The sequence below is a fragment of the Phaethon aethereus genome (genome assembly GCF_964289735.1).
Source record: "Phaethon aethereus genome assembly, chromosome: 3".
NCBI classification, from domain to species: Eukaryota; Metazoa; Chordata; class Aves; order Phaethontiformes; family Phaethontidae; genus Phaethon; species Phaethon aethereus.
Genome location: NC_138576.1, coordinates 39,660,881 through 39,687,998, shown reverse-complemented (window position 1 = coordinate 39,687,998; position 27,118 = coordinate 39,660,881). Strand labels below are relative to the sequence as shown.

General features: G+C 36.9%; 1 protein-coding gene across 4 annotated transcripts in view; it reads right to left on the bottom strand.

Annotated features, from left to right (window-relative positions):
• DOP1A (DOP1 leucine zipper like protein A) overlaps positions 1-27,118 on the bottom strand; it is a gene marked incomplete at its 3' end in the record, with an annotated part of 57,124 nt that overhangs the window by 12,644 nt on the left and 17,362 nt on the right. For 3 of the 4 annotated variants that reach the window (XM_081997842.1, XM_081997841.1, XM_081997843.1), the window contains exons 11-28: positions 26,342-26,456; positions 25,854-25,883; positions 25,246-25,479; positions 21,402-22,026; positions 16,167-16,441; positions 15,340-15,492; positions 11,296-11,396; positions 9,797-10,060; positions 7,090-9,075; positions 6,873-6,984; positions 5,710-5,892; positions 3,674-3,799; positions 3,190-3,324; positions 2,633-2,688; positions 2,020-2,124; positions 1,264-1,330; positions 805-949; positions 473-552 (exon numbers count right to left, since the gene is read on the bottom strand). In XM_081997842.1, coding sequence (XP_081853968.1) covers positions 473-552; positions 805-949; positions 1,264-1,330; positions 2,020-2,124; positions 2,633-2,688; positions 3,190-3,324; positions 3,674-3,799; positions 5,710-5,892; positions 6,873-6,984; positions 7,090-9,075; positions 9,797-10,060; positions 11,296-11,396; positions 15,340-15,492; positions 16,167-16,441; positions 21,402-22,026; positions 25,246-25,479; positions 25,854-25,883; positions 26,342-26,456 — 4,792 coding nt within the window. The remainder of the gene's footprint in view (positions 1-472; positions 553-804; positions 950-1,263; positions 1,331-2,019; positions 2,125-2,632; positions 2,689-3,189; positions 3,325-3,673; positions 3,800-5,709; positions 5,893-6,872; positions 6,985-7,089; positions 9,076-9,796; positions 10,061-11,295; positions 11,397-15,339; positions 15,493-16,166; positions 16,442-21,401; positions 22,027-25,245; positions 25,480-25,853; positions 25,884-26,341; positions 26,457-27,118) is intronic. The other variant, XM_081997844.1, reaches the window with a different exon arrangement.

Sequence of the window (27,118 nt, the reverse complement as noted above, 5' to 3'; positions counted from 1 at the left end):
TCATGATAGAAGTGATCAAATTTCTATATTCTGTATAGTAAGGTACTATACAGAATCCAGGGTATAAAGACCCCATAATTTTTAAAACAAACTAAGGCAAAAACACAGAAGCATAAGCTTCTGGACAAAGCATTCTACAGAATAAGCTACAAACAAACAAAAAAAATCAAAGACTGACTGCGATTATCAGCAGTAAATAACACATACCACTAACAACACACAAAGTTTGCCACCAAAAAGGTCTCCTATACTACACATCTCAAAGGCCATGCTTTACACCTCATCCGTCTCACTGAATCTTTATAACTGGGTTAGTAACAAAGTTTTATATATGGCTACATGACAGGACCCAGATTCCACTCACATCAGTGTTCCTCATCAAATTTCTTTGCCCAAGCTTCTAGTCCTAAGCTTTTCACTATATAAAAGTTTATTATAAGACAGTATTTATTACATCTGAGGAGACATTTACCTCAGAAAGTAAGGTCAATGCATGGACACTATAAACAGATGGAGTTATGTTTGACGTTTCCATTGCTGGAGACAACATATCTAAATGAAGATAATAATAAAAAAAAATGTTCAATGTTAGTTTTCTTAAGCCATTATTTATCTTACAAGCATATTTTAATAGCATGTATTTTCAAGATGTACAGACTTTGCCAGAAATACCGTGTAAGATACTAACATCTGAGCAACAATGAAGCATTTTTAATGTACTGAAATATAGTAAAACTACCCTCTTTGATCATTTTGGCCTGACAATGAATGTTTTGTTTAAAATAAAGATGAAAATTAAACTACCTTCAACATCTGTTTCTAAGTTGTTTCCATCAACCATAATCTTGGGGGAAGGCTTAACCTCTAAGTTTCGTCTTAGCCAAGTAGTCTGTTCCAAGGAAGAACCAGCAATTGCCCCAATGGCATCCACTATCTTGTGAGTTACATCCTGGTAGGAAAAAAAAAACAAGCATTTTAAGAACTTTGTGCAGAAGGGTTGTATTTGTTATCCTGACATGTTTTTCTGGAAAATCTATATAAATAATTAATTAGAACTGCTTTCAAATCAATTCTGTTCTATATTATCAGTGATTAATAATGCCACAGAAAATAAGATCTTTTTCAACAGATTATAAATAGTACGAAGTAGAAGATACTAGAGAGTCATTTCAGACTAAACTGATATATCAGATAATTCTAGTATATTCAAACATTTATTGTTCAACATCTTCAGAAGAGACATATATACAACAAATTTCTTACCTGCAGATCTCTTTGATCTTTCTTATTCTCCAAGCTTGGGTTTTTCATAATGAACTCATTAAGAACACTGAAAAAACATAGAAGTGGATATGGATTTTCTTCTCACAATACATTATTCAGTAACTTTAAGAGCTAGGATAATTCTGAAGAAATTTACGTGCACAATGCTTATTTACTAAACCTTCAGTCATTGCTACTTATCAATATTCTAGAAAACATCCTTTCAACTTTAAGTTAATTTTGCTCATATCATAGTAGTTTATCAAGAACATTTTTTACTAGACTGTACAGAAAAGTATCTTTAGAGACAGTTTACTAGGGAAGATAAATTCCAGAAATTTAGGAAAATGGTCCTTGAAGCTTTATACAGAAAATCATATTCAACATTTTATTGCTAACATTCCACAAACAGCTTTCATGCTGGGAATGAATCCTTTCTAGTGGGCCGCAAAGCTACACATAACTATAATGGCTATTTCTTAGGTATTTTGTAAGAAAAATCAGGAACTCAAACCTACTGTATAAAGAGCCTGAATCACTCAAATAATCAGTCAGGTAAGATCGTGGCTTATATCATAATATAAAATTTAGTATATGTAACCATTTCTCAGAGAAGAATAAAATCCACAGAACTCAGACAATAGCTCTACCACTCAAAACTACGTGATAGAGATTTGAAGACACTAACACTTCAGTATGATTTCACACACTAACATTTGAGCTTATTGGGAAATTGCAAATATCAAGAGCACTTACCCAAGTATGAGGAATTGTCCTGGAGCTGGAAGACCAACCTGGATGGAATCTTTTAACAGAAGCAGCAGTGCTGCCCAGCTATCTACTAAGCTGGTCACTGGAATCCTAAGAGAGAGCGAGCAGCAGTGGCAATGAAAACAGCATCATCTCCCTCAGGTATTCCCCATTTTCTTTCTGCCTCACAATTCTCCTGTCAGATATTGTAAATCAACATTCATACATATTCTTTGGTTTTTCATTTAATATTAGGTGGATACATCAAGTTATTAAGGAAAGGAGAAAGGCAGAACAATGTACTCAAAAGACATGCTTTTCAGTCCAAGGTTGGAGTGGTACCAATGAGTTACAGCACGATTAAGATCAGCTTTCCTTGGGCAGGCAGCAGATTTCCTGCAGGATTTTTAGGTGGGGGAAGAAAGGTGATGCAGAACTAGGGAACTCACAAAATAAATCCCTTTCTTTTTTATGATAACTACAGTTCAAAACCATTCTTTCTTCACGATTTATATTACACAGGCTATTTCTCAATCTAGGGATTATAAGAATATGTAAAATATTCAAATTGTCCATCTGCTTCTTGATGACAGAAATAAAATTTAACTTCTTGTCTTACCTTTGAGTGTAGGCATAGAAAAACTGCAACATGCAGACTTCCAGTGAAAGATGTTTCTAGAAAAAAATACAAAACCTGTGTCATCAGGAAGAAGAAAGTGACTTCTTTTTTTTCCTCCCTCCTCATCTGCCAGGACAAAACTGACAATGTTATAATGTTACTGCAGTGTCTGAAGATATAGCTTAATTCATTAAGAGGATATTACAAATGTCCATTTAGGCATCTCTCTATATTCTTCTCTGTTTTTTTTATTGTCTCTTTTCCCCACTTCCCTTTCCCAGATGAAAAAAAAATCAACCCGATCCCCTCACGTAAGCAGCCTTTCCTCACAAAACACGATCTTGTACAGAGGCAGTAAACAGGATTGTGGAGTTGTTCAGTAAATGGTAATGACTTGAGGTATGACTTCCTCTAAAAGTTCATCCATCTATTAGATACTGTGAAAATTTTCACACTGTACTGAGCAGCGGCATAATTTGTGAATGAAGTATCCGTATCAGTGTTCTAAGCTTCAGTAAGAGGATATCAAATCAATAGCATCCCTACAGTTTTCATACCTTATCCTTTGCTATGGCTGGAGGCTGCTTCAAAACTTCTTTCACTGTTTGTATAACAGTCTCCGTTCTCATAACACTGATAGAGCGAACTAGCTCAACCAGCAGAAGTTGTTCTTCACCCGCTGTAGGAATAACCTAAAAGAATCAAATGTACATCACAGATTATCATCACAGACAATGCCAATGCCAAAATTAAAGGAGCTGGCCTCCTGAGATTGAAATGTTAGTAACTAACAGTTCCTCTAGAGTCTTGGAATCACTTATTCTTTTCCTAAAGAATTCAGGAAGATTATCCCATTCTAAAATAAATTGGTAGCTCCCTGACAGTACAGTTGCTAATTAGAAATATAACATAAACATTCTCCATATTTCATAATATGGTTGTTTTTTTTCCCACTGGAATGGCTGAATTTTCTCCTTACTGCTTCTAAATCACTTAAAGCTATTACCACTATTTGAAGTGATCACCATAGTATAAACATACCTTTGTCCTAGAAGTATTTTTATTTTGCCTCCTTTCATTCCACACAAATGCAATAGCAGCCATGAAGTGAACGCCATGATTCATTGAAATTGGACCCAAAAGTTCGAGAATCTGCTGCCTCAAATTCTGAAATGTGGAAGCAGAACACATACACCTTTAAATAAGCACCTCAGCATTATGTTCAAAACAGCTAGCTATAAAGCCATGCTTGGATGGTAACTGTCACTATTATAAAAATGGAAGGATGTACTCAGAGGGTTCATAAAGCTCTGTTCTACATCTGGTACTCTTCAATCATTTTATTCATGATTGAGACAAGGGAAGATAAAATACACTTGTTAAATTTGCGAACGGTAATGAAGTGGGCAGCAACTCATAGAAAAGTACAGAACTAAAACTGATCTGACAAACTCAAAAAGCATCCTGAAAAAAGAAAAGCTGCAATAAAGGCTTGATCTTTGCATGCAAAGGTAGGGATGAACAAATTTAGTGATTCAGGATGAGAAACTATTTAGATAGCGGTGCTAGAGAAAAAAAGTCTCGGGATCATAGTGGATCACACACTCACCATGATGACTTTGCAAGGAAGGGGAAAAGAGCATTCCTAAATAGTAACACCTCATGAAAGGCATTAAATACCTCCCCTGAAAGAAGATATCGCATACTATGCCCACTTTTGGACACCTTACTTCCAGAAATGTACCACAAACTGACAGAACTCCAACTATAAAATGAAAGATTAGTGCTATGGAACATGACCTACAAGAAGGGACAGAAATGTGTTTGTATATAGTCAGGAGAAAAACAAATAAGTGGAAATATAACAGCTACCAAATGTGTACAAAGTAATTACGAAGAAGAAAGGAAGATGATGTTCATGTCTGCCACAAATAGTGATGGACTGACTTTGTAGCAAGTGAGACAAAGATTAAGAAGTAGTGGTGGTAGGGAAATCCTAAAAGAAACAAACACGCTACTCTGGGAGACTGATATATTCCCTGTTGAAACTCTTAATGATGTGTTTTTTAAGCATGTCAGAAGTTATTGAGGCATGCTTAGGTCAGGAAATGTATTGCCTGAGCTGTCTTCTTGACCTGTTTCCTATGACAGGAAGGTTTCAGACAAAAATGCACTTTCTACCTGTTTTCTGAAAGACATTTTCACTTTGGTCAGAGATATTTCAGCAGAAATTATCTAAGCTTGCTCTGCTATATACGATCCCAGAGCTTGACTACACTCTTTATGTACTTGCCAAAAGTGTGGTTGCTAAAGCAACCTAGTTGTACTGAAACTTAAAAAGCCTGTTTATACCTTAGACAATTCTGTAGAGTTCTACAATTTTGTGTGTTTTTAACCACATCCACCAAACTCTAAGCCAGCTACAAAAGTAATGAGGTGAAAAAAGTAAAAGAACCTATCCTGATACTACACCAAACAAGCTGAATTCAAACTGGACTTTTTCATATACAGGACATGTTGAATGCTCTTTTGAATACTACGGATTTGGCCAAATTAAGGAAAAGCTGAGATGTACAGAAGAGTTAATATTTAACCAGAGTAAAAAAGCTTATCCTTTTTTCACAGAAGCAGCATAATATTATAGGTCATCAACAAGTATGGACCCCCTTCCTTTCAGTGAGTAGGAAACCCTACGGGCAGCACAAATGATCATGGATGCTGTCTGTGTAAAACATGAAGTCTTAGAGAAGGCACCATCAGAAACAGTATCTGATAGTATTCAAATTGACTGAGGAAATCTTATTTTAAAACATTTCAAATTTAAATGACAATTTCCTGTTTAATAATGTGAAGTATAAGAAGTTTGAACTGCTTACCATAAGAGGGCTAGGCAGCATTCTCAGCACAGTCTTATTTGACCCCTTCTCAGGTTCTCTTCTTTACTACTACTAGCTCACTATTTGCTATGACATTTCCCCATGCACAGTGACAATTTACATTTAAGGGAATGAAATTGGACTTAGTTTGTCAAAGGTATTAATGAACAACTTAAATTATATTATCCCTGATATTCTGACCTTTGTTGACCCAAGATTAATAGTGGTAATGGATGCAGCAGCAGCAGCAGCAGTTTTCTCTGAAGAATCTGCAAGGTGAAGGATGCTCCACAGCAAAGTCACAGAAGACATGATCATATGCAAGATAGACAGGATCCCATTGCGTGCTTCAATCAAGTGCTTCTGATCTACATTAACTAAAAGCTAGTGGATTTGAAGAGTAGAGAGGAGAAAATGCATTAGATATCTACATAAATAGCGTAAGTAAAATAGTGTAAATTGAGACTTAACGGACATGGAAGCTTTCAACCTTAACTCTTTTTCAGAATAGTTTTTTGATAATTCTTGTAGTTTGTACAGGTTTTAAGTCTATTAAAAATAATAGTTAAAGAATCTTTTGACTCAGATGTTCAAAGTACATTCAGTATTGTACAAGTGAGGCCTCATGTCTACAACAATCAATTTTGTACCATCGGCCTATACCTTTGCAAAACAATTATTTCAGAATTTTAAGTGTATCTAATACTCTAGGCAAAAATTTACTTGCACAGAGAATAAACACCTTTCAGTTACTTTTAAAAGAATGGAAGACAAAGGCGTATAAGAACAAAAAAACAGCAAAACCAAGATTGCAGAGAGAGCAGGACAAAACTTTTCTTGCAGAATCTAGGCCAAATTCCTAACAGAGACTACGCTCAGAACACCAGATCTAACAATATTGCGTGACTAAAAAGACAAATTGTGAATATACAGAAGGAGCAGAAAAAGAATGTTTTGATATATTCCAAGATTGCACAGTCCCAGCCATCAGTCTGGGAAGTAGACATCAGCCTGGAAAGTTCCACAAAACAAAGCCAGCTCTAAACAGTGGCATTTTAAAGGTCTGAAAGTTAAGGAAATCCTACTTTAGTTACTTCAGGGTAACAAAAAAAACCCACAAACCCCAAAAAACAAACCAAAACAAACAAGCAAAAAAATCTAAGACTCTTCTGTGAAAGTATAATTAGTAGAAAAGTGTTTTCCTGTTTGAGATGTGTATATTATCAATAAAAACCCCATACTTATAACTAAAACAATATATTTGGTATTTTTCCCACTCAGATCTTCATATCTGCTAACATAACTGCAATCCTTAATTTGACATGTGCTGCATAGGAATCTCTCAGACACCCAGATAAGTTTACCTGATGATACTGCGCAGATGGATCCAGGAGGCAGTAATGAATTATTGTTGTGATCCCTTCTAATAAAGTAAGTACCATATCTGGGGGAGTGACTGATGCCATCCAGAGAGGCCTAAAATAAGAGATTCATTTTTTAAAAATGGGTTAATCTGGTTGTAAAGTAATTCACACACATCAAATCTGCTTAAAAAGATTATACACCTCTACATACACATACCTATTATCAGATAATCCTGTTTCATATTTGTACTGCTGAATTAAGCTATCCAAGTTCCTGCAGAGCTGAAGAGTCACTGAAACAACCACCCTTTGAAGAACTTTCCCCATGTAAGGCAACGTAGAAGTGATAAGGCCAATCCACTGGGGATGCATTTTACAGGCACAGTGCTGGTGTAAAGCTCGTATCACTGCGCAGAGAAACATGCCTTGGCAGGTTATTGGTTGGGAATGTAAATACTGAAGAGAAGTCATCGGCTGCTGGGGACCAATGTGCTCCAAGTCTGTTATGACAAAGTCAAAGCCTGTTTCATTTTCCTCAGGCACAGTCATGACTCTGTGTTCCAGCACAATCAGCCGTTGAAGTACTTTTAAAAGCTGGGACTGCAGAGTACTACCACTGTCAAATTCATCTTCAGAAAAATTTATAAGGCTGTCTTCAGAGAAACCTTCTTCTACAGCCACTATGTTTTTTCCAGCCATCTTTTCACTGTGCCATTTCTGTGCACTGAAGATAGAAGATAACAGACAATGCAGGATCACCTTCTGAACCTTGCACTTGGACAACATGTCTGAAATAAAACTAGGAAAGCCTTTTGCAGAGCTTTCTATCACTTTTGCCAGCTCAGCAAAGAGAAGTGTCAGAATTTCTATACTCATCATTTGCATATTACGGTTTCCTATTAGATCTTGTGAGGTTACTTTAACATGAGTTGGATAGTGGCTCCGCATATAGTATAAACACAAGGAGATAAGAATTTCTATGTACATAGAGCTCCGAAAGTTATGGTTGGAATCAACTGGGATGTGACTATAGAAATCCTTGCCCATAACAGATATTCGATGCCTCGCTAGAAGATTCTGGAGCAACGAAAGCTGAGGAGTGTATGCATTGTTGACACTGGTAGTGGAGATAGCACTTACAAAAGCTGAAGGATTTGTTTTCAGAATTGCTTTTATTGCAGAAAAAGCATACAATGTCCTCGAAGAGTCATACAGCTGGAGATAAAGCAGCACATGTTGATACAATGGATGAATATTAAAGTTGGGAGATTTTCGCATTCCTGGGGACCCCACATCACTTTCTATTTCTGAAATTTCTCCTTCTCCACAACTGTACCAGTTTTCTAAATCAAGACCATCACTAAAGAAGACATTTGTTTGTTTAAGCTTTTCTGTTTGTGCTTTCTTCTTCTCTTCATCTTTCTTTTTGGCTATTTTCACTTTAGGTTTTGCACCTGGTTGCTTACCAGCCTCTTTAACAATTGTTTCTTTTTCTGACACTTTTTCTGGTACCTTTCCTTTAAAGCTGAACTGAATACTACTGTGGCTTCGTTTTCTGGACTTTGATTCAGTGGAAGCAAGAGTGAGATCAGAGAGGGATTGCTGGCTTTCTGCAATACAGGGTGAAGAGTTATTTCTTGAAATTTCATCTCTTAAGCTCTCAAGTCCAGTCTCAGTTGAGGCTGACAGCAGCTGGGAGCTGTCATTACTAAGCAAACTACTCTGACTACTTTGAATATTTTGATCTTCATTTTTTGTCACCTCTACAGAGTTATCCAAAGGACTGAATTTACATGAAGTATCTTCAGAGTGTAGACTATGTTTAACTGGTTCAGACTCTTCTCCGAGACCGCTTACAACTTTGCATATAAGATCTGTAACCACTTGTTGCACGATTTCATCAGGTGAGTCTTCTCGCAGAGTCTGAGAGCTATCTTGACCACTCAGGCTTTCTGTTTCCACTTCATAACTGATGTTGTCTCCAGTAGATGACTGAGAACAACCAGAGTCAGAACTCTGCAGTATTTCAACTTGATGGTCAGGAAGGTCAAAATCAGACACAACCATTGGTATGGTCTCACTGCTGGTACTTAACAAGGAAAGCCTGTCACTCAGAGGGTTGACAGTCAAGCTGAAGTTTTCCATTTCATCCATAGCAAGCTGTTTTTCATTGCCTTCTTTAGGTATAATAAGTTGTCCTTGGCTTACAGGCACATGGCAAAATGCTTAAAGAAAAACACAGATAATTTTATATGCATAATACTTTATTCTTCAGAATAAGAATTTAGAATTTAGAATTTAAATTTAGAAGTTAAACTACTGTCAAGACTTCCAATTATAAATGCATGATAAATAGTGTCTTTCCACTTCACAGCAGAATAAAAATAATGTTAATATGCAAACGACACACATTCACCTAACCGAAGCAGATTACTTTAGGAGTAGACCTTAGCAAAACAACATGATTCTCCCATGAACCCTTATGCAGTCTTAACTGCTTGTGTTTTCATAAGAAAGAATTATTAGTATGTCACTAAAATTACACAATACATGCAAACACCTTCAAACCTTATTAGTATGTTTTCAGCCAGCCCTACACCAGTGGTCCCAGTTCATAAAAGCATTTCATTTCTTGATTAAGCTTCAAGCCATATTCTTAAGTTCTACTGAAGTTCAGCAAGACAGAAGAAAATGTTCTGCATTAAAATACTTGCATATCATCTTAATTTGAGGACAATAAGACTTCAATGACAGTTGGGACACCCAAACTTGAATTATATGCACATATGCACAAATGTACATATAAGTAGTAGCTATTCCAGCACTTTGTTTCACAAGTTACCCTCAAAAATTTTTATGTTTTTAATGTTGCATGCAAATAACAAATAAAGAAATAAGGAACTTCCTACAGACTGCTTGTGTACATACCATCAGCACAGCTAAACTTCTGCATAAAGTGCTTTTCATTTTCTTCTTCAGGATGATAGGGAGATTTAGTCCAGCAACATTCAGCCTGTACACGCTGAACAGAAACTCGCTGAGTTTTTGGATGGAGAAGCAGTAGGAGCAAAGGTTCGAGAACCCTTGCAATATCATGTCTTTGAAGCACTTGATTTAACCAGGCTTGTCCCACTGACCATGTAGAACCATCCAAGCTATTAAGGCTGTCCAGCATGATAAACAAGGATCTAGAATAGAAAGAAGAATGAACCTAGCACAAATTCTACACTACTCACAGAATAATCCTATTTTAATCTGATATGTGATGAATTTCAACATGTAAGTACATACTCCAGTGTCTTCTCCATATAGAACAGTGTTTTCTTTGGAATCCAAACTTTGCAACCTGAAGTTTTATATTTTAGTCTAGCCTAACAAAGAAATGGCCAGGAAAAGCTAGTAATAAAGTCATTTAAGATAGCTGGTCTAATATACTAGCTGTTATATAGTCAGTTCAATTATTTGTACAACTACTAGTATAACAAGCTTTGGTTGCCTACTAAGTGCTAGTGCAGTACAAAAAGAAAAAACGTTAAAAGCCAATTCACACAGATGCATGGAAAAGAGAAAACTTGTTCAAAGATCTTTTTTTCACGAATGGAGAGGAGAAATATACTTGACAATTCAGCACTTCCTACTGTCATTATTTTCTTCTTTTAATATTTTTAGCCTTTAGAATCCTTTCCAGACTTGGGAAAAAACAATATGTATGTTGGATTCTGAATTTTACCAACTGTTTTACATCCTCCAGTAGTGCATGTTCATAAGCTCTTAGCTCTAGGTACAGAATTTATCACCACTTCTGCAATGAGTGACAGTATCAAGCCACAGAAATAAAAACCTTTTTACTCTGCTTCCTAAGTATACATCAGGAAATTTAAATAAGCACTTTTCCACAACATTTGTGCTAGCTGAGGAAGACAAGACTAGTTCAGAGTCTGGATCATTCATTTTTTTCTAAGAATGTAGTCTGATGCCAGCATGTAAAACAGAAAACCTCTGCTGCTTGCCATAAATGACATCTTACACAAAACACACAGCTAAACAAAAGATCTTTCCTATCTTAGTGCTTACTTGCAGTTTTGTTCTTCAGTATTCTTAGGTTTATTGTTACTTTCCATTTTCATATAACTCACTTGTATGTTGACTTCTCTATCCTGCTTTTTTTACCAAATGATAGCAAGAACTCAGATACTATGTTCAATATGCACAAATATTTTAACCACAGTGATAGTCAATGAATCATGTGACCATTCCTGTCCTACTCTTTAGAGCTACCAAAACAATTTTTTATCCTCCTTCCGTGCTCTCACAGTTACAACTGTAGTTCTCACATTTCTAAACACTCTATGCTGCCAGGATAACGTAATTAAAGATTTTGAAGCAAAATTATTTCAAACAAATCATGCTTGCAATCACCAACCTGTCAAATGTACGGCCAAAGGAAGAAGACTTGTTAATATGGAGGTCACGGGTAAGATGCCATAGCACTGCAAACTTTGCATGAGCTTCCATTCTTACTTTCTGTGGACCAAATTATAAGTTAGATCTATCAGAAACAGCCTCTGATAAGAACTAGGAACTAGCTTAGAAGATATAATGAAATCATTAAAATTAGTTTTGACTATGTGTTCAAATTCTATTTTCTAATAAATATTAAAAACAGTAATAGGCAACAGTAGGTCTCTGCGAAGAATTTAGTAGCATGAAAGGATTCTCCCCCATCTTGACCTTGGCTGCCTTAGTTTCAAAGTTTTGCTTGAAAAAGTTTTAAATATTTAATGTGGCAGCTTGAATAATACTTATTTTAGTCTCACAAGTCGCACACCTCTGTTTTCAGTAAGTTTATCTATATCTATCAAGGCACTAGAAGAGATCATGAAGAGAGAGCAGAAACATGCAAGCTTTTCAATATGGAAATTCAAGCATGCAGAGGCAGAGAGAAGAGTCAGAGAAAGAACAGAAATTTTTAGAGATAGTATCTGGAATGATGGGATTAGACACAGTAACCATGGAAATAAGGAATGAAAATAAGTTCGCTAGAAAGAGAGATAAGAATTTTCTGGCTAGATATGATGTAGATAGAGTTCATCACTAGAATGCCAAATTTAGCTCTGGAACCTGGTTTTTATTTGGTTATTGTTGGTTATTATTTTATAGAGTTTTATTTGAACAAATAGGACATGCTTAGTGCCCAAAGGACTTCTAATGACTAGTAATAATATGCAGAATATTTAATGAAGAAAATGGTATTAAAGTAACAACTTTTATGCCTTTCTTTCTTTACTGTGGCTGACCAAGGCAAAGAGTTATTCCAGCAAGGCTGTAAACAATAGTAAATGCCATGCTATGATACCAATACATGGGTATATGTATTAAAAACAGCTTTACCCAGGAGACGTGGAAGCTACTAAGCAGTTGTAGGAGTGAACAAAGAAAGCACAGCAATCAGGATGGTTATATTGAATAAAACAACAAAATTACTTTCAAACATAATCAGGGCTTAAACCAAATTACTATATAAGCAGAGACAAGAGGATGAAGATTTTCACTTGTTTGTTCTTAAAATATATGCTTATAGGGAATGAATAGTAAGTGTATTTACCTCTAACCAAAGTGAGGCCAAACTAAAAACTGTTAATACCACTGTGACAACCTGGCAAACTTCCAGACTTAATTTACAACATACAGCTTAAGAAGCTTTGCAACAGCTAATACAATACCTGCCAGAATAATGAACATTTGAAGTAAAAGCTATAAAAACTGAAAATTACAGAAAGGACACACAACAGATCACATCATATGTAAACTAAAAAAAAAACAAAAAAAAAACCAACACACACACACAAACACAAACTGAACCACAAAAACACAATCAGAAACAAAATCAAGAGAAACAGCAGTATTCTAGAAAGTAAAGCAAGCATCACATGCATTCAGAAAAAAATATGGTTCTCACAGGGAAGAAAAATCAACACTGCTGCAAAATATATACAGTTACACAAACCAATTCACTAACATCTGCTGAATAAAGAGTGAAAATACCAATTTTCAAACACATACAGATGACTCCATGTAAGCCCTTGCAATCCACGCTGGGAAGATGTAAGAAATCACTGTTTTCACAGTAAGGTTGTCAGAAATGAGCGAGTGCCACATCCACAGTCACAGCAGTTCACAGACCTGCCTAATAAGTGAAACTATAAATCATTGTGAGTTTTATCAATATGCCAAGCTGTGAACTGCAGCAATTGACAGACTGGCTCACATTCACATTTGTTGACCTGGTTACTCTCTGGTAGAAAGGCAAAAAGGTAACTGCTTCTGAAGTGACACAAGCATGAGTTGCCAGAGCGTATAAGCAAGTAATTTCCTATTATTCATTCTGTTGGGGCTGTGAACAGTTCATATATCTAAAAATTTAAAGCACTACAAAAGGCCTCAACTCAAATGTCAAACTGACAGCCTCTATGTGAAACAAATTTCTAGGGGTGAAAAAAGTGAAAAAAAAAAAAAAGGGGGGGGGGGAAGAGTACCTGTCATGACAAGTAGAACTCCTACTAACAATAGTAAAAGCTAAGCATGTGCTTTATAGATTGGGAAGCAGAGCATAACTTTTGATAAAAAGATAAAGTCTCCTACATAAGTCTGTTGCTGAATGCTGAATGCCCCTTTTGTCTAGCATGAAACCACAGACATTCATCACAGACCTAAAAGAAACACAATTTGCTAACAATGTGAACATCTGCCAGCTTCAAAATATTTTGAAAATATTACTTTATTTGCATTAGCTAAACTGATAGCCAAGATCAATTCTAAAAAAACAGCCAGCAGTGAAGTAAAAGACCTTTGAGCACCAATAAAGAATGGGAGAAATCCACCAAGCTGGGTCATGAGCAAGCATTATAACCTGTGGTAACAAAACAGAAGACAGGACAAGTGACAAAGTAATAACAAGAAACCAAAACAGTGTTATCAGAGGCAAAGAAGCAGCACTCTGATCAATCAAGAGGTTCTGCTCAAATTATAGTCCATGGCTTTTGATGTGAGACAGAGATGGAAAGCAAAGACCTTCAAGAAAAAGAGTGGTCTCAGTACCATACTGCAAAGAAATGCACAGACAACTCACAACCCAGCTGGTGAGAGTAGAGTCAGAGCAGAGTAAGCAAGCACATTTTCCACAGACACAGATACACAGAAAACTGGCAATTACGGTTACAGCAGTTTATTAGTTGCCCTCTAGAATAGGCAAACATGGCAGAAACAGCCAGAATTCAAATCTTTCAAGGATGATTAACTAGGGAAGAGAGAGGCTGCATAAGATTGGAGAAAAATTGTACAGAAGCCTCTTCTTTGGAAGTATCTAGTTATTGCAATTCCTCTGCTTCCCAAGAGGGGAAAAGAATCTCACAGAAACACTTTAGCTGGAAATAATTAAGTGAGACAAGTGTCAGAAGATGGAGCTCAGAAATACATAGTACAGCTCTTGGGACCTGGAAATAAAATAAAATCTTATTTATTACATGCCACTCTTTTGTCTTATATATACGTTAACTCTTACAAAAAGAGCCAGAATCAGATAATACATAAAAACAGTCAGAAAGACAAAAAAAACCCAACCCAATTCACTGCTGCTTAGAAGAAAAATGGAATTAAGGCTGAAGCAGCAAATTAGTAATATCAAATGCAGCAGATTCATTAGGATGTGTCTCACAGAAAGGGAAAGGAATTGAAAACAGATCTCAAACTGCAAAAAGGTGGTGACACAAAGAGAAAGGCAGTAAGGACACCTCAGCTGAGAGAAAGAGAAAATAGAAAGCAAAAGGATAGAAAGATAAAAGGGACCACACATGACTGTCTTAAGAAAGCAGCAGTCCAACCCCACTATGAAGAAGACATGTTGATGACAATAACCTGGCTGTTGCTTCTTCAAGTTCTGTGAAGGAAAGGAAGCAGAAAGTCTAGATGCTATATTAAGACAAATTATTAGACAAGATGCAGGAGGGAGCACACCAGAGGACTGAACTACAGTTGGTTAGGGCACAGCAAAAGAAAGTGTGCTTAAATTTGATGGAGCTGTATAGGGAAAGAAGAGTCGTTAGGACAACTGGAATGGAACCTAGAAAATCTATATTCAATTACTACCATTACAAACACTTTTCATAGGTTTGTGAAATGTCAAGACGTCATGAAAACAGGGCTCAACTACTACAGACATAAGGTTAAACGTTTCTTGTGAATGGGAACATAGGAAAGAGGGTGTCAGTGTCAGAGGGTGGATAAATCTATGTTCTGCATGCAAGTAAAAGGTAAGAATATTTTTAATGTTTGAAACAATCAGTGTAAGGCAACATTTTTTCAATACTGAAGTTATTTATGCCCCCCTCTGAGGCACCAAGTCCTTTTTCTAAATATTTCTATAGTTATATACTTAACTCATCTTTTAGTAAACATATGAACAACTTGCCTTGTCTCTGTGAGTCAGCTGCTGACTAATAACATCTTCACAAATGCTAGAAGATGGAACAAGGTTGTGCAGCTGGTAGAAGAGCTCCACACTCTTCTGATGATGCTGAGGAGTTCCATCACCCAACTGGTCCCAAAGAGTTAAAGCTATATGCTTTGTACATGAAAATAAAAGTTGCAAGAGACACAAGCGAATGAGTATCATGCCTTGTTTTGCTCTAGATTATGCTGAGCTCTATGCAATGAGGGGCGACATTACATCTGATGACACCATATGACCAACAGGCAATCTGTAAAAAACTGTTCCTTTTTGTTCATATGAACATAAGCAGTTATTTGAAACACTGCAATAACATACTACATAAAAAATTCCTGTTCGGAGTCAGAGCTCACAGGTATCTCCAGAAATAAATTTTCACTGAAATATAATTAATTATGTAATATACCCTGCTGCTGATTATCTTTTGTAAATTAGTTCTTACATAAATTACACAAATGCAGAGATTGTGGTTTACCAGAGTCCTACATGAGGCACATTATGTTTCATACCTTTGTTAATTAATTATGTTATTCAATCAGGTTTTATTTATATTTTAAAATAATTCATTTGAACAAGTACTTTCACCCAAGCACTCAGTAAAACAATCACAGGGAAAACTTATGATGTATTTTCATTTTGAGTCTAACATGGGTTACAAGTGTTATCAAAATACCCAGCAAGAATATTTGGTTTACCATACCAGGGATGGTAAAGTTGTCAAGACTGTCAGTGTTCACCAGCCAGGAAAAGAAGTCTAAAGGAAACAGCAATGAGATACTGCACTGTACCTTGAAGAAATCTGTCTTTTCAGCCATATATCTCAGATTGCCTTGAGTAAGAGGAGGTCTGATGACCACAGCCACTCTTCCCTGGTTAGGGCTAAGAGGCTGAGCAGTTTCCACACTGTTCAGGTTTTCTCCAGTGACCAGAGCAACGGATTGAGTCAATCCAACCAAGTCCATCACAAGGGAAATAGTAACACCCTGAACACTGAAATCACTTGCTTGTTTGCAAGCATTCATTAAAGTCTGTAGCCACAGTGGAGGCTGCACTTGTTCATAGTCTGAAATTTAAAAAAAAAAAAAAAAAAAAAAAAAAAAAAAAATCACAGATGATACATTCATTTAAGAATTCTAAATACTATGAAATTTTCCTTATATATCCCATAACCACATGCACAATTGTCCTTTATCTTTCATATTTCAAGCTGGCTGTTGTATGGATTTAGGAAAATGTACGCAGGAGAAAGGTACTCCTTGATGTATCGCTATCTTTAAAATAATCTAATTAAGAATGCAATACTGTATCATTTAAAACATTTAGTAACCAGAAATAAATAGGAAAATTTGAACAAGTAAGAGATAAATTTTATGGAAATGCATCCACCTGATTTCACACTACTTTTAGTAGTTTGCACATCCTCTCATTCACTTTCCTCCTGCAGGGAATTCTTGACCAGGAATCAAGTTTTAACACTGTAGTCTGGAAAAAATCTGTAGTATTTATATATATATAGTAATATTATATATTTATAAAATATGCTAGATTATACAGACATTATAATATACATACATACAGAATTACTTACATATATAGACTAAGTTTAAGCTGACAAAAAATATTGGTATTTTCCTGACAACACATTAAAAATATCTGTGAAAATTGATGTTTTGGGTGGCAGAAACTTGATCCTATTACATCATACTCTGCCTTCACTGCAGGCAGTTGTTTTCCCCTTCTTCCTGTCCCCTCATGTAATACCATGCACTGGCCTGATAACACAAGTGTCTCTGAAGTTCGCAGTCAACTCTCCAAGTGACTAATGCACCCTTTTATTTTAGGGGTAGCAAAGTAATTTTTTTTTAAATTTCAAAAGGATTCTATTGATCATGTTCCTAAAATAGACAAGTGCTTCTAGAATCAGACACAAGTGAAGAAGTGTTATTTAATAGGCACAAATACAGCATCTATTTAGAATTAAGAGAAGGACAATTCTAGTTTATATACACAACAGTTAATTTTGCAATGTAAATTGGAGCCTAAATATACCTAACAATTCCACATAATGTTCTAGAGTTTACAGATATAAACATTATTCTGAGCTTGACTCAGCTCCCTTTTTGATTTCTTCAATTAAAAATAGCACGTGTTTATCTGAGTAGTTAAGCATACAGCAAAATTTAAGCACAATTATGTTCTATCAATATCAGATTAATTTGGCTCCTTCAAATAAACAGACTGATGACTCTCACTGTTGATTAAAGGCAATTGGGTCACATCACTAATACAACCCCTCAAAAAAATGTTCCAAATTTAGGAACCTTTAAAAAAAAAAAAAAAAGCCTCTTCTGCAGTAGAAAAACATATCAATAGATGAAGAAAAGGCTCGTGTGAGAATTACGGTAACTACCTTCTCTCATTCACCATTCTCTGTTCCACTGACATTCTGTTATGGGAAGCAGGATTCCTGGGACAGCTAGGCAGCCCCATTCCTGTCCGCCCTGTTTTTCTGTACCACAGATGTTTACATCTGAAACGAAATCCTTCCCATTGATTTCAGCCACCTACAATTTATGCTTATTCCTCAAAGTCACACTGCAAATGCAACATCACAAATGGGAAGGTTCAGATGATGAACGAGCAAGGCAAGTCCAAGACATTTAACGAAGTGAAAAGAATTACTAGAATCACTGCTTTCATACTAGGCACATGTTACTCAAGCTCTACAGGCTTTCTGCTTTAGAGTTTACAAGGCAGTGATAATCAAATGTGCTATATCCACAGAAAAGTGATAAGCAAACAGATGATTTTAAAAATATATGTAGCCTTCTCCCACAACACTCATTTATAGGCTAGTGTTTGGAAATAAATAACTAAATACATAATCATATTTTTCAGGATCATGTTATAGAAGCACAAATATCCTTTATTAATTATACTTAGAGTACAAGGATCTTGTTAGGTCAAGCAGGGACAAAATTAGAAAGGCAAAAGCCCAGCTGGGTGGCTCAATCTGGCCACAGTCATAAAGGATAATAAAAAATGCTTCTGCAAATATATTAACAAAAAAAAAAAGAGAGGCCAGGAGAATCTCCATCCCTTACAGGATATCGCAGGGAACATTGTCACCAAGGATGAGGACAAGGCTGAGGTACTTAATGCCTTCTTTGCCTCAGTCTTTAATAGCCAGACCAGGTATCCGCAGGGTATTCAGCCCCCTGAGCTGGAAGATGGGGATGGAGAGCACAATAACCCCCCCATAATCCAGGAGGAAACAGTTAAGGACCTGTTAAGCCACCTGGACACCCACAAGTCTATGGGGCCTGATGGGAGCCACCCGAGAGTACTGAGGGACCTGGCGGAGGAGCTTGACAAGCCACTGCCCATGATTTATGAGCAGTTCTGGTTAACAGGGGAGGTCCCAGAAGACTGGAGGCTTGCCAATGTGACACTCATCTACAAGAAAGGCCAGAAGGAGGATCCTGGGAACTACAGGCCTGTCAGCCTGACCTCTGTACCGGGGAAGATCATGGAACAGTTCGTCTTGAGAGTGCTCACAGGGCATATGAAGGACAACCAAGGGATCAGGCCCAGCCAGCATGGGTTCATGAAAAGCAGATCCTGCTTGACCAACCTGATCTCCTTCTATGACCAGGTGACCCACCTAGTGGATGAGGGAAAGGCTGTGGATGTTGTCTACCTGGACTTTAGTAAAGCCTTTGACAGTGTCTCCCACAGCATTCTCCTGGAGAAACTGGCGGCTCGTGGCTTAGAGAGGTTCACTCTTCGCTGGGTGAGGAACTGGCTGAACGGCCGAGCCCAGAGAGTTGTGGTGAATGGCGTTAAATCCAGCTGGCGGCCAGTCACAAGCGGTGTTCCCCAGGGCTCGGTTCTGGGGCCGGTCTTGTTCAATATCTTTATTGATGATCTGGATGAGGGGATCAAGTGCTCCCTCAGTAAGTTTGCAGATGACACCAAGATGGGTGGGAGTGTTGATCTGCTGGAGGGTAGGAGGGCTCTGCAGAGGGATCTGGACAGGCTGGATCGATGGGCTGAAGTCAACTGTATGAGGTTTAATAAGGCCAAGTGCAGGGTCCTGCACTTTGGCCACAACAACTCCATGCAATGCTACAGGCTTGGGGAGGAGTGGCTGGAGAGACGCCTGGTGGAAAAGGACCTGGGGGTGCTGGTTGACAGCTGGCTGAATATGAGCCGGCAGTATGCCCAGGTGGCCAAGAAGGCCAACAGCGTCCTGGCCTGTATCAGAAACAGTGTGGCCAGCAGGAGTAGGGAAGTGATCGTGCCCCTGGACTCGGCACTGGTGAGGCCACACCTTGAATACTGTGTTCAGTTTTGGGCCCCTCGCTACAAGAAGGATGCTGAGGTGCTTGAGCGTGTTCAGAGAAGGGCAATGAAGCTGGTGAGGGGTCTGGAGAACAAGTCTTATGAGGAGTGGCTGAGGGAACTGGGGTTGTTTAGTCTGGAGGAGGCTGAGGGGAGACCTTATTGCTTTCTACAACTACCTGAAAGGGGGCTGTGGCAAGGTGGGTGTTGGTCTCTTCTCCCAACTAACTAGTGATAGGATGAGAGGAAATGGCCTCAAGTTGCGCCAGGGGAGGCTTAGATTGGATATTACGAAAAATTTCTTCACCGAGAGGGTGGTCAAGCATTGGAACAGGCTGCCCAGGCAGGTGGTGGAGTCACCATCACTGGAAGTATTCAAAAAAATGTGTGGATGTGGCGCTTCAGGACATGGTTTAGGGGACATGGTGGTGTTGCGTAATGGTTGGACTGGATGATCTTGAAGGTCCTTTCCAACCTTAGTGATTCTGGGATTCTTTAATTAATAACCTTAATTAATAAACAGCTGTAACCAAGCTGCCTTCAACTGACATAAATATTTGATGTGTCTGGATCTCAAAGACAAAGTTATGCTCTGCTCCTGGCTGTATAATGAAAACATACACAACATGTCTTAAAGACTACAAGAATAGAAGAAGTGGTCGTGTTAATTTAACGTGCTTGTTTCCAAAAGCCAAAAAAGTATTCATCTCCAAGCAGTGCCCACCACTTAGCCTTTAATAGATTTTATATTATTATAATAGTTATTTTAATTATATATAGAAGTTGTGGATAAGAACCAAAACCTGCAACCATGAAGTTTCCTAGAAAAAATAAAATCACAGAAGACACCTGTGTCAGTAGCCAAAACGAATGTAACTATTTCTTGCATGCTCCAAGCATATACACCATGATGTCATTTTAAGGCAGCAATTCTCAAGCTACGGACCACAAGTGGAGCCAAAATTAGAACTGTAAATTGAAGACTTCAAACTGTAGAAAGGATTGCCCATCTAAAATGTCACACTTTACAGTACAGAACTGTCAACATTTTAATCACATTTCTCTATCTGAGTGTGTTCATCTATCTGTGAACACATCCATACTTCACAAAACCCACCATTTTTATTTTGTTTTCTAATGCAACTGTAGCTAGAAGAATTCCTGGCAAGAACTGTTCCTTTAATAGGAGTAAAGTTAATTAATTTTGTACCTGGTATGATTTTTATTGGACAGAAGCTTATAATTTCCACGTATTGCACAAAGTGATCAATGTGCACATCAATACAAAACTGCTAAAATGAAGCTAGAAACATTCTTGATGTCAACTGTGGTTATTACAAATTATGACAAAGAAAACATCGTGGATGCATAAAGTAAACAGGAACATACAAAAATCTAGATTCTACTCTCAGGCTTCAGTTTGCACAATTTATATTTGTCACACCAATATTAATTGGTGTCAAATCCCATGCCAGCGATAGTCTTAAAATCTATAAGAAAACAGTTTAGTTTCCAAAAAGCAAACTAATTGATACAGAAGGATACTTACACTTCTGAGAGGAACAGTAAACAGTATTCATGCTTTGTGTGTGTGTTGCTATTACTTTAATTTTTCTTGGGGGAAAAATATTTTAAAATTAATATTTTAAAAGCAAAGAACAAAGAAGAGTGCAGCTTACCAACTTCAGGCTTCCCGGGATGTAATTCTGAAGTACGGTTTCCTTCAGCGATGTAAACAGGAAAGCTTGAACATTCAAGATACAACTGACAAGCAGCAATAAAGGCAGAAAGGTATTCTTTCGGTGTTTTTTTCTTGTTTGTTTTCTTCACCTTAGCATCAACTTGTGATTCTCTGTCCCATTTTGTGGTCTGTCCTTGCTCTCTAGTGGGGTCCACTGGAAGCTCTGCCCCTAAGGGCTGAGACAAGGAATTACTCTGAATGATATACAGGTTGATAAATCTGGTTAAAAACTGTTGGACATACTCCAAACAGCACTGCATTGCAGTCTTTTGGATTGTTTTCCCACTTCGAGTTGCTGTTCCCTGTGTCATTATGGAAGGAGGCTGTACAATGGTTTCCTCAGATCCCACAGTTGATGCTGTCTCAGTCTCTGAGGATGTGCTACCAATAATAGGAATGCCAGGCACACCATGATCTTCATTCAGTGCTCTATCAATGTCATCAGTTGTATCTGCCTGGTATTGTACAAATTCAGTGAATCCACTTTCTGATGATCGACTGCTTGGAGGATTTTCACCATCTTCAAACACATCATTAGGATTTTCAAGTGAAACTGATGGCACCTGCGTGAGACAAAAGTTTAATGACTGTTCAAAATAGGTTATTTAGCTCCTAGTGAGAAAACATTTATTTGCTTCATTTAAAAGCAACAATTTTATTGCACTGTTTAAAATCTATTATTATAAATACATCTTATGGAAAACGACGTCCGGCATTTCAGTAAGCTTGCCAGGCCAAGCTAACTGTTAAAAAAAACATTGTTTATCAAGTAAAATACTTTAAATATTATTGCTTTTAACATTTTCTTCATATCATAATCATGTCTATTTTTTGTGAAAGAATGCTGAAATGCATAGGTATAGGTATTATTAATTTATACATCATGATAAACGAAAATATTCATACATCAAAAGAAAACCCCTCACTTCCAGCAGGAAGCAGGACATTGAACTATGTTGCTTATGGTCACTGTAGCTAGGAAGATTCTTCTAATAACTTTAGATTTTAGCATTTTCTATAAACAGACAAGATATTTATCTGTTAATCAGAAATCATAAATCTGCAGTCATAAAGGAGTAAAAAATGCCTGCAGGCAAAGGAGACAAAAAGGAGATGTCAGCCAAGAAGAAAGGAAAGGCTTGAGAGAGTAGGAAAAAGTATACACTTCCCTGATCACGTTTTTGAAGTTCCCACGGCACAAGTAAATAATTACATTAGATATTAATTATTTTAACCTTGTAACTGTCTAGATATATTACTGATAGACGGTCTAGGTATATCACTGATAGAAGAACCGCAACTATTAAAGTCTCATCTCATTAGGAAGGCAGGATCAGTGTTATTTAACATTATAACTATAAAGTTGTCAAAACACCTTAAAGAAGTGAACTGTGGAGCTGTAAATGAAGAATAAAATCTTTCATAACCTTAAAAACATGTTTCCCACCTCCACATTTATACTAATAAAGCCAGCTCAACTTCTCAATAAAAGTTATGCTCTTTGACTTAAGAAATTGTTTCTTAAATGTGGATGGAATCTTAATTCATAGATGTATATATAGTACAACTTTAACTAGCATCTTTCTTTTTATATACCAGTCCCAAGGTTTGGAAATTGGGGATTCCTTTCAAATACAAAGTTATAATTATAAAAGAAGAAATAAATTTTCATTTCAAAACTACTAATCATTTGCAAATATAAAGAAAAAAAATAATCTCCTGGAAACAAGAAAGAACAGTTGCTCTAGCAACAACAGTTCTTCATGACTCATTGCCTGCCTTAATTCTTCATCAGTTCAGCATATGCACCAATCTGATTAATGACTTCTACTCAAAAAGAACCCATAGTAGCTTTCTGGGCTGCTCTAACCCCCTACAACCTTGCTGGTAACTGGTAGCACAGTCTTTGCTTCCTGGTGAGAATCTGAGGTGAACAGGGAAACAACTGAAACAGAAATGCATGGATCTGCGTGAGTAAATGCAGGTAAAAGAACATGTCCACATACTTCTCATCTGGCTATCTTACCGGCAATGGCAGATGTTACTCGAGATCTAACAGTCTCAGAAGCTGTCTTGCTGTCTGACATCCTAATCACTGGCTGTCTTAAATGCAGAATTTGAGCATATCTAAAAATCTGATTAACTTTTTCATGAATAAATAAAAACATAGACATCATTATATATGGTGAATTACACCTTGCTTTACCAGAGATGGAGTAAGAATGAAAATGAAAATTTGAGATAGTTTTCACTGAAAACTAATAACACGTATCTCCTGTGTTAATAGGTAGTAAAAAACTTGGAAAGACATAAAGGATGACCCTGTCTTATAAAATACAATGTAAAAGAGATCAGAAACATGGTAATTAATTTCACTCTATCTCTTAATGGAAGCCATGGACACATATAAGTTAGTGGTAATTGAAAGAAAAAGGCTATTTAAGGTTCAAAGGGCAACATCATTCAATCAAAACAGGTTTCATTAAAAAAAAGGCAAAAGAACAAAAACTGTCAGGTATCAGCTGGCTGGAAAGAATAAGGATAGGATCCTGCATAAAGGATACTGGAGTCCTAACGGAGAAGGTGAAGACAGCAGTGGACCCTTCTGGTGAAGGAGGACAACCACATACAGGACCGTATTAGCAAAAGTATAGCCAGCAAGTCAAGGGAAGTGATTAGTCACCTCTGCTCAGCAGTTTTAAGACCACATCTGGAATAGTATGTCCAGTTTGCACCTATTAGTGCAAACCAAACATTGATGTACTGAGTAAGTCCAGTGGAGGGCCACCACAGGAACACCCAACATAGACAGAAAGCTGAGAGTTGGATTTGCTCAGTCTTAAGAAAAAGAATGCAAAGAATTGTGGAGCGGGAGAAGGTGTCTTTATTGCTATCTGTGACTTCCCATCAGATAGTTGAAAAGAGAGAGGCATGCTCAGAAATCCACAGCAAAAGAACAAGAGGCAACAAACACAAGCTGCAACAATGGAAATTCTGATTAAATAACACAACGCAAACAGACAAGCTCTACAAAGAAGTTGGTGCATCTTCATCCTTGGAGATACTCAAAACTATGCTGGATATGATCCTGAGTGACCTGACGTAGCTTTAAAGCAAAATCAAAGTTTGAAATCAGCTCTGCTTTGAACAGTGACCTGCAACTGTCACTTCCAACCTAAATTATTCTATGATGTTCCTCCAGTTTCTTCAGCTGGAGAACAAGGATTTCAGGGCATGTCACTTAACACACCTTATAGAGCCATGGCTGTGTACACCAAACTAGACAATGTTAAGAAAGAAAGAGCTGATGGCTGGTTTGTTTATTCTATTTCTTTATTAAATGATTCTCAGAACCTAACAGTGATAGTAAAATAACTGATGAGTATTAATAAGATGCACATAAATTGGGTGAAAGAATTTACATATGCCCAATACATAATCAAAATGGAGAATTCTTCTGAGTCCAGTTATTCTATATGATCAGACTCAGGAAGTGCATTACAACTTCAAACCTTAGTTGATTAGTTCATTCTTGGGCCCTGATTCTGAAGTGATTTATACATGTATAATATTAAATCTAGATAAAAACCCTTAAGAATCAAGACCTTTTACCACAATGAAGTGCACACTTTCTTTTGATGATCCAAGTTTCATGCGTATTGTTGTATATTAAACTAAATCTAACCAAAGACTTGTAGGTGGTTCAGCAGACTTAGAAATCCCACTTTTCCTTTCCACACAAAAAGTATTTTTCCAAGATGCTGCAAAGCATAATCAGTTACCTTTTTATTTTCCCATTCTTTGATGGAGCTGCTGTGTCCCGTAGGAAGCTGCAAGACACCATCTGTACCAGCAGAGAGCAATGGAGGTTGAACCTTACTAAGGATCTTCGAGCAGAGTCTGAGAGAATCAGTAAGCTCAGACAAGTGTAAAGTATGAAGATGGCTCGTCAATGCAGAAATCATCCTGAGCAACAGCTGGGGCAAGTGTTCGGTTTGTATTTCAATGTAAGTCTCCTAACAAAGTAATAGTAAAACTCATTAGTTGCAACACCAAATTCCACCCTGAAAGTTATCTTCTGTAACAGTGGTGCCTATCATTTGCTCTAGCTGTGTTCTAAACATATGGAACATAGAAAAAAGAAAATTAATATCTTAATATCCAAGATAAAAAATTCATGCTTTACTTACTAAAAAGTTACAAAATTAACTTTACAGTTGGCTAACCAACAAGTAGAAATATATTTAGCTCTTTTTCAGAATTTTACATCTTGTTCATTACATGACAAACACGTTACAAAACATAAGGCTAAAGAATGCTACTACTATTATTTTAATAAACTTATTATATTAATTCAAGAATGAAAGGGAAAACAGGCTGATTGCCATACCTGACACAGCACTCTCATACTTCTAGTAGGCTTTGAAATGAGAAAGCAAAGAATTGAGGAAAGACAGGTATAGAAAAAACAGTTCCAACAGTCTCTGCTACATTAAGCAATGCCAACAGAAAAAGAAGATACATCTTATCATGCCATTTAAAAGAGCCTTGGAAGAAAGCTGCACATCTAAACTAACATATCAAACTACAAAAGACTATACTTGTAATGAATACAGTGTACTTTTAGAAAAAAAATCTAGGACAGACAAAAATTTCCAGGTATAAGCCATCATAAAACCCACTTCAGTTATATCCAACCATTCTATCAGGAATCATACAGTGAAAGCAAAACTTCTTCTAAGGGTGTCCACCAATTTATGGCAATATATTTTCAGGAAAAACAATACTAGGTAGATAGATAGATATACTACATCTGTAGGCTACATATATATATACACACAGAATCCCAGTACTAGCAACAAATAAAGCAGTTCTTACCAAAGAAACTATATCCAACAAAAAATCCACTAACAAGCAGAAATTTGTCAGCGGTAACTCAGATTGCTCACTACCACCTCCAGGCCCAGTTTGAAGTCTGGCATGTAATGTCCTCCTGCAAAATTCAAAGAGGGTGTCATGATATTTTTCCCTACCCCTTACATTGATCATGTTTCTGTAACTTAATGCAAAGCTGTATACATCAGGGATAATCCCTATAAACAAATAAGTCATCTCTCATTTTACTGTTAAGTAGCTCATTTGGCCCCATTGCACGCTTTCCAAAAAAGCAGCAACCAGCCTTTCACTGTAAACCAGTCTTCACTCATAAAATAAGGAAATTCAGGCTACAGAAAATTGCATTTGTGACTCCACCATATACAACAATATTTACTAGTATGAGCACGGGCACCAATAATAGAATTAGTATTACTGGAAGCACAGTACTTTAGAAGAAATGTAAATTCAAGTCATTAAGCACTTCAGATAAAGACAACCAAAAATGAAATAAAAGGCCCATGAAGCTTTAAAGCTGTACAAGAGGAAAACAAAACAAGCTCTTCCAAATGTCCACTTCAACTTCATCTGACCACATTGTTTTACTATTAACAAGAATTCTTAATCTGATGAGTTTTATTGCTGAGTGAAGTAAAACAGAACACTAACTCCCTGTGAAACCATGTTGCAATCTGACTATATTATAAGCAAAAGATACAAACAAAGGAAAAAGGTGATGATGAGGGCAGTGTCACATTTTCAGCAATAATTAGTTATGGT